The 10,850-nt window shown below is 36.0% G+C and overlaps 1 protein-coding gene across 1 annotated transcript in view; it reads right to left on the bottom strand.

Annotated features, from left to right (window-relative positions):
• Nucleotides 1–772: 772 nt before the first annotated feature.
• The window catches only part of ND-B18 (NADH dehydrogenase (ubiquinone) B18 subunit), a 56,758-nt gene continuing 46,680 nt past the window's right edge, over nucleotides 773–10,850 (bottom strand). The window contains exon 3 of the mRNA XM_067151892.2: nucleotides 773–1,073. Within this exon, the coding sequence (XP_067007993.1) occupies nucleotides 992–1,073 (82 nt within the window). The 3' untranslated portion in view covers nucleotides 773–991. The remainder of the gene's footprint in view (nucleotides 1,074–10,850) is intronic.

The raw sequence follows: 10,850 nt of genomic DNA, 5'->3' as shown, positions 1-10,850 counted from the left end.
ATAGGACGTAGGAAACAGATTCCGTGCTGCTTACATGGAGTTTGGACAACTATCCCAGAGTCTTCAGGAACAAAAATTTAACAATCCACACCAAACTCAAACCAAGCAATAGTAATTTAAACACTACTTTATGGATGTAAACCCTGAACCTTACACCATTGTGACTTAAAGAAGTTTGAGCACTTTCACCAACAGAAGCTCTGCTCCATTTTGAGCATCACGTGGAAGAACCATATCACCAATCTGGCAATTTTAGAGAAAACAAGTACAGTAGTAGTCTCTCCAGTCTGGCAAACACGAGACCATGCCTTGTCAGATTATAGAGATTTATCGGATTTCTGGATGTCCAAGGAAGAAATAAGAGTTATTTAAATGAATGCATGAAAACAAAACTTAAGCAATACTATGTATTGCTAAAAGTCCATATTAAGAAAAAAACAAGTGTATTTATAAGGATATATTAAATGAAATTTTGTTCAATGAAGAACAATTTATAACCATGATAAATTTCTTTAAAGTGCACCATACACTAAATAAAAACTGCAAATTGTGTGGATGCATGTGCTACGCAAGAACTGGTGTGTTTAGTCACCAGAAGATTGCATTTCGAGTGTGAAGTGAATTGTTAAGCAAGAAAATTCTATACTCAGAGATGAGTAACAGCCAACAACGATATTATGCAGTACCCCTACTATGGCAACCACTTACTAAGAAGTACCAGTATGTGGCAATTTAAAAAAAAAATAGAAAGGGATCCAATAAAAAACAAAAATTCCTATAACAATATACAATACATTTATTTAACAAATTTGCAGAGATGAACTGATTTCCAAGTTTCAGAACAAGATTCAACAAAATCTGTTACTTCACTATTATATGCACTGTTTATGAGAGCCCGTAGGAATCCTTCAGAACAGCCGTAACATATTTATTGAAGAAACCTACAATTCAGTTCAAAATGCATTACTAGACTGCGTTTAATTATCCGTATTTAAGCTGCTCTCGCTTCAATGCGCTTCTTCCGTTGAAGCAATCTTCTTTCTCGTTCAAACTCCTTCATTCTAAGCACATAACTGAAAGGAAAGAGAAAAGGTTCTATCATACAACTTTCACATTTAGAATATATATATAAAAATAGCAGAAATTTATTTTAAGGTTTGCCACAGTATAACTTCAGTACAAAATCAGATCAAGCAAAATCCTTTCTTTGAGCTAAAATACATTGAAATATGAGCTTAAGGGCTTTCCCGCAACACTAAGGTGCAATGCTTCCTAGTGGCACAGAATCCAACACGGGCACACATCTTTGAAGCTTCATCAACAAAAGTTTCCTTACAATGTCATAAAGACTGATAAAAGTAAAAATGTGTACAATGATGGAGCCAGGAAATATCAGAGAGAGAGAGAGAGAGAGACAGAGAGACAGAGAGATATTTAGCTCCACAAATAATTGGGTTTAGTGTTTACTTGTAGTAATCTGCGATTAGTGGCATTTATTTACAGTTTTCACACTGAGTAGTTCTGTAGGCGATTGCTAGGTTACAACCGGTAATTTAGGTCTGAGTGAAAGAAGAAATATATCTTTCTTTTTAATAGTATTATTAAAATATCAATAGGTTTGTTGATAAAATACGGTACTTACAAAGACATGATATTAAAAAGAGTCGTAACTTCGGCAGTGGTTATATCTATTAGTGCAGGTATTTGACAGGGTATTTCAAATAGCAGTTCAACGGTCCCACTTATCACAAAAGTAATTACTTCTTTTAATAACGCGATACTGTTATAAATTTTGTTTAAAGAAAGGACTTCAACAGAATAGACAGTATTTCACTGGCGAAATAGTTAAAAGAGTCGTAACTGTTATTGATCAATGTCACTCTTCCTATTCAAATATTGGCAATGTTGGCTACAGTCTGTGAACAAAGAGTGTAGTGTATCAAGAAAATATAAATAAAAATCAGCTGATTCTTGTATTCCGATCATTTGTAGTTCTCAGTAGGCAGTTTAAGTATCCGTAATTTATATTTCACACCCTCGACATTTCAGTATTTGTGAGCGGTTAGCTAATAATCAAGTTCCTACATTCCAATAATTGCAATTCAAGTCCCTGGCGTAGTTTAGACAGAAATACTTTTGAGAAATTATTGTAAACCACCTCATATTTTTCAGCATTTCACACTTTTATTCTCCGTCCCAGGGAGTAGGGAAAATAATAGTAATCCATCATCTGTAAAGATCACATAACCGCATTTCAGTTGAGAATTGTAGTGTAGATACGGTATATTAGATAGTATCTTGCCTGTTATATTCGTGTGTATTTTTGTGCAAACGGCAGGTTTCATCTCTATTACAACATAGTAGGACAAAGTAGTGCTAATATTAATCTGTATACATGTTTAACTTTGTTGGTAATCTTTGAGTACCTATCGGTAGTTCTTGCGAATATCTAAATTTAGGGCTAATTGGAATTTTCATTTCTATTTGTGCTTAGTAAGAAGCTAGGATACATCTGAACGTAGTTTTAACATTGTTGTAGTGTAGTATGGTAACTTATTAGAAATTAGAGTGCCTATTCTATAATTTTCAGCGGTTTTGCTAATTTTGAACATTAATGGTAATTTTCTTTTCTGTTTTTGCTTGGTAATAACCTGTTGTAATTTGAAAAAGGCCGAACATAGTTTAAAATTATTGCAGTGCATTGTAGTATCTGTACTTAGTCTGAACGTAGTTTAAAATTATTGTAGTGTATTATAGCATCTTATTAGAAAGTAGTGTGTTTATTCTATAACTGTGAAATATTTGTATAGTATAGTACCATTTCCGTGGTATCTGTAGTAACCCTCTTACTAAAAATTCTGTTGTTGTAATTAGGGTAGACTTAACTGCAGTTACGAATTGTGTAATTCTTGTGTATTATTCTCAGTTTCCAGTAATTAACAGCAATTTTCATCGTGTTAGCGTGTTGTAGGAATTTAAAAAAATAGTAAAATTAAGTAATATTGTAGTGTAGTAGTAGCCTATATTAAATAACTTACTGTCATGTGATCTTTGTGAATTAACCTAGACAATATTTCTTTCCTTTCATTTTTATTTTGCACAGAATAAGTTATCTTATTTTTTCCTTTTCTTTTCATTATTTAGTAAAAAATGGGTAAACAGTGCAAGTGTAGGAACTGTGGGTGTGGCCGGGCATTAAGGAGTATGAGGGAGGAGTTGGAGAGCTTGAGGGAGATAATTAGGATTCTCTCAGAGGACAGGAAGGAAAGTAGGCCTCCAAACAATGTACAGGATACAGTAGGTGTAATAAAGGGTTTGGAAGGAAAGGGGGGAACGGTGGAAGACAGATGGTCTAATGTTTTAAGGGGAAGGAGATTGCAGGCTAAGGGCTGGTCATGGGGGATTCTATTGTTAGACATGTCGGGAAAGTGTGTGGAGGAAAGGGTACCAGAGTAGACTGTTATCCAGGAATTAGGTTAAGGCAGATGTTGAGGAAAGTGAAGCCCATGAACAGAAACTGGCAAATAAGTTAATTTGGGAGGGAGGATTTACACAAGTAGTACAAGAACCGACTCGTCTCAATAACTTACTAGATGTATTCTTGGTTGAACCATGGGAAATTGTTGATAAAACTGAGGTAATTGAAGGAATAGGAGACCATAAGGCTGTAATAATGGATGTAGGACTCGTACCAAAAAGGCTTAATAAGAGGGTTACACAAGACAAGAAATTGGACAGAAAAACTAAAGTTGATGAATTTGGGACTTGCCTTAAATCACAATTCAGTTGTTGGATAAGTGAAGGGAGTAACGTGGATACACTTTGGGCTAAATTTAAAGGAATTATTTGGGAAGGAGAGAAGAGATTCGTACCTGTTAAGAAGGGTAAAATGACCTCAGACCCTGTTTATTATACAAGGGAAATAAGAAAATTAAAAAGAAAATGTAGAATAGTAAACAGGAAAATCAAAGAGGGTAGGGAGAGTAGAGAAACTAGAAAACAGCTAATGAGGGAACTGAATAGAGTGAAAAAGGAAGCAAAAGAGAATTATATGAATGGCATACTTCAAGAGGGTAATGACCACAAAGGGAAATGGAAAAAGCTGTATTCATATATCAGGAATCAAAAAGGAAAAGGAGTCCAAATTCCTACAATGGTGGGAGAAGGGGGTGAACACTATTTAACAGATACTGAGAAAGCAAACCTATTTAGTAGGGAATTTAGAGATTCAGTAGATGATTATCAAGAGATGGAAACCGAAACAGAAGATAGAGAGGGAGAGAGACAGAGGGAAACAAGAAGCTTCTCATTCACAAACGAAGATATTTTCAGAGAAATCCAACTGCTTCAGCAAGGAAAAGCTGCAGGAAGTGATCAAATTACTGGGGAGGTATTAAAGACAATGGGGTGGTACAGAGTGCCTTATTTAAAATTTCTCTTTGACTATGTCATAAATAATAGTGTAATACCAAAGGAATGGAAGGAATCTATAATAATACCAATTTATAAAGGAAAGGGTGATAAAAGGAAACCAGAGAACTACAGACCAATCAGCCTGACCAGTATAGTTTGTAAAATTCTGGAGAGTTTAATATCAAAGTACATCAGAGGGATATGTGATGATAAAAATTGGTTCATGAGGAGCCAGTATGGATTTAGAAAGAAATTTTCTTGTGAGGCACAACTGGTGGGATTTCAGCAGGACATATCAGATCAGTTGGATTCAGGAGGTCAGTTAGATTGCATAGCCATAGATCTTTCCAAAGCCTTTGATAGAGTGGAACATGGAATATTATTAAAGAAATTGGAGGGAATAGGATTGGACGTAAGGGTTACACGTTGGATAAAAGCATTTCTAAATTCAAGGGTTCAGAAAGTCAAAGTAGGAAATAATGTATCTCAGGAAGAGAAAGTTTGGAAGGGAATTGCACAGGGTAGTATAATCGGTCCGTTACTTTTCTTAATATACGCAAATGATTTTGGGAACAATATAACATCAAAAATAAGATTGTATGCAGATGACATAATTGTTTATAGAGAAATAAACAACATTGAGGATTGTTCAGAATTACAAAGGGACCTTGAAAGTATCCAACAATGGGTTGAAGAAAATAATATGAAGGTTAATGGAGGCAAATCAACTGTTACAACTTTTACAAACAGGAGCTTTAAAACTGAATTTGAATATACTTTGGATGAGGTAGTTATCCCAAAAGATGGCAAGTGCAAATACTTAGGTGTGAGATTTCAAAGTAATTTGCAATGGAAGGGTCATATTGATGACATTGTTGGGAAAGCATACAGATCATTACATGTCATAATGAGGCTACTTAAAGGATGCAACAAAGAATTAAAAGAAAAAAGTTACTTGAGTATGGTTCGTCCATTATTGGAATATGCAAACAGTGTTTGGGATCCTCACCAAGAATACCTAATAAAAGAAATAGATAGTGTGCAGAGGAAAGCAGCAAGATTTGTAACAGGGGATTTCAGGAGAAAGAGTAGTGTATCAGAAATGTTAAAGGAACTTGGGTGGGAAACTTTAAGTAAGAGAAGGGAGAAAACTAGACTTACAGGATTATATAGAGCCTATACAGGAGAAGAAGCATGGGGAGATATCCGTGAGAGGCTTCAGTTGGAAAATAATTACATCGGCAGGACTGACCACAAATATAAAATTGGAAGGAATTTTAGCAGAAGCGATTGGGGTAAATTTTCATTCATTGGGAAGGGTGTGAAGGAGTGGAACAGTTTACCAGGGGTAGTGTTTGATCCTTTTCCAAAATCTGTACAGATATTCAAGAAGAGAATAAACAGCAACAGAGAAAATAAATGAAGTGTTAGAGGGCATTCGACCGGTGCAGGTTATTGTAAATAAAAAAAAATGTGTGTGAATAAATTAATTCCATCCCCTGGTCTAAGGAGTTTGGACAGCCAAAGTAGGGGACTGCCTGTAGGGGTGAAGTAGAGTGGGGACTTCGAGGGCCCTGGGACCGCTACGGTAGCTGTGAAGGCCCTTCAGGAACTCTGAAAAGTGGTGGCAAAAGGGGCTCTGGTTAAGACGCAGCAGGTCGTTATGCTACTTAGGATCCAGAACGGGTAAAAAAAAAAAAAAAAAAGTAAATAAATAAATGCAATGTAAATATTAATGTTATACCAGTTTTATAGTATCATTTGAAGCAATTCCACATACTGTATATCAGTTGACTATATTCGTAAGTAGTACAGGAGATATTATAATTAGAATTTTGTAAACAATATAAATTTATTAAGGATGAGCTGTGTGTTTAATAGAAAACATTGTTAGCGTAAATTGTATAATATTGTATTATAGGAAAAATTTTCTTCTCTTGTTAATTTAATATTTAGTGCTTGACAATAATGTATTTTAGTGTACCATTTGCCACCGAGGTAGACACCTCATTTGCAAATAAAGAGATTTTGATTTGATTTGATTTGAAGTAGAAGAGAAGGAGGAGGGAAAGGAGAAGGTGGTAGTGTTTCACGTTGGTACTAACAACGTAAGACAGGTCTTGGTGAGAAATCGGTACAAGTCACTGCAGGTAGAACAACCGAGGGAAGATGAGGAACAGGGAATTGTTGCCGAGAAGTTTGGAAGTAGGAGAAAGGGAAGAGGTAGGAAAGGGAAATGTGGAGTAGTGGATAGGAAAAGACAGGTGGAACAGGGTCATGGGATGGAGAAAAGGGAGGGGGAAGTAGCTTCTGCAGCTGTCAGGAAAGATAGGACTAACCAGGAGGGCAGGGGATCAAATGAGGTGGGTAGGGTTGAGACTCTGGTCATGGGGCATTCTATTGTTAGACATGTCGGGAAAGTGTGTGGAGGAAAGGGTACCAGAGTAGAGTGTTATCCAGGAATTAGGTTAAGGCAGATGTTGAGGAAAGTAGAAGAGGAGGAGGGAAAGGAGAAGGTGGTAGTGTTTCACATTGGTACTAACAACGTAAGACAAGCAGATATAAGGACCAACATAGTTGGGGATGTGTGAGATCTGGTAAATGCAGCACGGGTGAAGTTTAAGGAGGTGGAGATTGTTATCAGTGGAATACTGTGTAGTAGGGATACTGATGAGACTATGGAGTGGGTATGTGGGAAACTGGGAGTGAAATTTCTAGATCCGAATGGGTGGGTAGGAGATAGAGATCTGTGCTCAGATGGCCTTCACTTAAACCGCAGTGGTACATATAAGTTAGGAAATTTGTTTAGAAGGGTTATAGGGAGGTACATTCAGGGAAACAGGGTGGCCTAGGGAGCGGTGTTAGGGGAACAGGGAACTGGAAATCAAGTATGGATGACATAAAACTGTTAGTGCTCAACTGTAGAAGTATTGTAAAGAAAGGAATAGAATTAAGTAATTTAACAGATATATACTTACCAGATATTGTAATAGGAGTTGAATCATGGCTGAGAAATGATATAATGGATGCAAAAATGTTCTCACGGAACTGGAGAGTGTATCGTAGAGATAGGATAGGAATGGTAGGAGGGGGAGTATTCATTCTCGTGAAAGATGAATTTATAAGCTATGAAAAAGTTAAAGATGACAAGCACGAAATTCTAGGGGTAAGGCTCATTTCTAAAGATAATAGGCAACTTGATGTCCTTGGAGTGTACAGACCAGGAAAGGGTAGCGCAGATGCTGATTTAGAATTATTTGATAAGATAATCAGCTATGTGGGAAACGATAAGGAAAGGAACGTGATCGTAGCAGTGATCTCAATTTACCAAATGTCAATTGGGAAGGTAATGCGAACAACAGAAAGCATGACCAACAAATGGTAAATAAGTTAATATGGGAAGGGCACCTGATTCAGAAAATGATGGAACCAACTAGAGGAAAGAATATTCTGGATGTGGTGCTGGTAAAACCAGATGAGCTCTATAGAGAAACCGAAGTATTAGATGGTATTAGTAATCACGAAGCTGTTTTGTGGTAGTTAACTCTTTCCGGTCTAACCGCGCGAAATTACGCTCAGGCCACGTTGCGGGCATAGCCCGTAGTAAGGTTTGACAATACACTAAAATTTATGGTTATGAATTTCATGTTTTTGGTCCGTATTGAACTGATAATAATATATAAGTAATAATAATAACAACGTAAACGTTTCCACCTTTTCAATACTACAATATATTAACAAAATTACAAATTACACGGTACTAGTTTCAACCCATCTAGGGGTCATCATCAGCCGTTTTGGAGCAAAGATCATTTGTGGCGAAATCCTAAGAAAATGTTATTTTAAAGAATAACAAGTGAAATGAGATGTTATGGTAATAGTTAATAATACAAGGAATATACATACTAAGAGGTTTATTCTTTGTTAAAAACCTCTTAGTATGTATATTCCTTGTATTATTAACTATTACCATAACATCTCATTTCACTTGTTATTCTTTAAAATAACATTTTCTTAGGATTTCGCCACAAATGATCTTTGCTCCAATACGGCTGATGATGACCCCTAGATGGGTTGAAACTAGTACCGTGTAATTTGTAATTTTGTTAATATATTGTAGTATTGAAAAGGTGGAAACGTTTACGTTGTTATTATTATTACTTATATATTAATACACTAAAAATCGAGAACAAGCTATGTACGCATTCTGGTGGTTACATCGTGTTTCTTCATGTATTAGTTACGAGATTATTTAAGCAGATGGCAGTATTATATGTCTAAGTCAGAGAATTTACGATATTTTCGACCAACAAGCATCAGTAGATGTTGTCACTCAGTGAGCTCTAAGATATGCTTCTCGCGGCAAACATGTGCTTGACGAAAGTGATACTGTATTTTCGATATTTTATGATATATTATAAGTTTATGCGCAAATGAACATATCGTTGACATATGAATTCGAAACAACTTCTCACATTTTATTATGACTGGAGTTCGTTTTACGGCCTAGCGCATGTTCCCGCGTATTTCAAATTTGCGTGAATGTAAGATTGTCTACATATTAGTAAAGTTTTCTATTTAGAAGACTATTTTCTCTTTTTCAGAAGTCTTTTGTGGTAAATAGAACAATATCTTTACATTTGAGTAACTTTTGAAAAAAATTATCAATTAAAATAAAATTTCATAAGAGCTCCCATTTTCATTATTGTAATTATTACTATTATTACTGAAAAATTATTAATCTTATATCGTACTCATTATTGTTGTTGTTTTGTAATTGCAATGCACATTTTATATTAGCAAAAGAGGGTAAATATAACAGTATTTCAGTTGCGTTCCGAGGGATGTAGAGTTGTCTACCTCGATGAAACTTGGTACGATACTCGTGACATTGTGAAGAAAGGGTGAGATGATGGAACTTGTAAATGCATACTGAAAGCACCAACATCGCGAGGCAAGCGTATTATGGTATTGCATCCTGGAGGCAGAGAGGGCTGGGTTGAGAATTGCCTTTATTTATTGGCTAAAAATATTGGAGACTGCAAAGCTGATAGCCATGACGAAATGACAGCTTAAGTTTTCGAAAACTGGTTTAGGTCTTATCTTCTAGAGAACCTACCATGTGACCGAAAATGTGTAATCGTGATGGACAACACAAGCTATCATTCGCGGCAGCTGATTAGGTTTCCTTCCATGAGCACTAATATTAAGGACATTATTAAGTTTATGGAGTACAATAACATTCCCGTGCCAAAACCTGTACCCATCAAGGCAGTTATGTTGCAACTTGTGAAAATTTGGATTATATAATTCCACCTTTACAACACTGCAAGTGTCTTTATTAAAAATACTACATTAAATTACATTCATGATACATGTTTCGTCCTCTTATGGGACATCTTCAGTCACAAATACAAAACATTAAAAATAAGGCGAGGACACGTTGAATTGAGTAGATAAAAAGTCTTAGTATCATGTGACGCGGCGTGGTGGCGTCTTGTCAATCATCAATATTAAAATGGTGCGGCGTGAACATGATGTGAAACATGAAGTCCAATAAAATCATAAGTTAAAAATGTTGTTCAAAACGTCGAATTGTCAATTATAAAACACAGTAAGTGGCTGTGCGAATAAAATTATGTGCCTATTGTACAAAAACATTGTTGAGGTGATGCCACATTACAACAGCTTTCTTGATTAGGAGGTGGAGTTATACTGGTGATACAAGTTGAAACTGATAGTGTGTTGACAATAGGGGCCTAAAAAGAAAAAGATATATGAATGAACTAAAGAAATAAAATTCAATTGAAATGTAAACTAAGTGCCCATCCAGTCACTCACCTCCTTGCCCATCCTACATCGACCACTCCACCTCAAGTGCTAAAGCTAACTGAGTGACGTCCTTGAAGGTCGTTGAGGACTGACCGTGAGGGGAGGTTGAGGGGAGTTTGATGTAAGGGGAGAGGCGTGAGGTAAAGCATTACTCACGAGCCTTCGTGAAAAGAATTTCTTGATTAACTCCTCGACAAGTATATTAATGTCCTCCGATATCTCATTAAGATTATAAATCGGGTTGTATTTTTGATCAATATTTATAAAAATGTTTTCTAAAATATTCAATAGATTACCCTTCTTACATAAATGGAGAATTTGAAGGTCTTGTTGTATGCCCATGAATGAATGATTAGTATCGTCCATATGAGAACCGAATGCTGAGAATCTGCCGTACTTTGACGCATTAACATGTTCACCATACCTTATATTAAAATTGCGGCCTGTTTGTCCGATATAACTGGCGGAACACTGCTGGCACTTTAATTTGTAAACACCTGATTTCTGAAATTTGCTACTGCCGCTGTTGATAGTGTGTTGATTGGAGAAAAGATGAGCGTTGTTATTGGTTGTTTTAAAAGAAACTTTCATATTAAGTTTCTTGA

This window comes from Anabrus simplex, chromosome 1 (genome assembly GCF_040414725.1).
Source record: "Anabrus simplex isolate iqAnaSimp1 chromosome 1, ASM4041472v1, whole genome shotgun sequence".
NCBI classification, from domain to species: Eukaryota; Metazoa; Arthropoda; class Insecta; order Orthoptera; family Tettigoniidae; genus Anabrus; species Anabrus simplex.
This window is presented reverse-complemented; position numbering and strand designations above follow the sequence as displayed.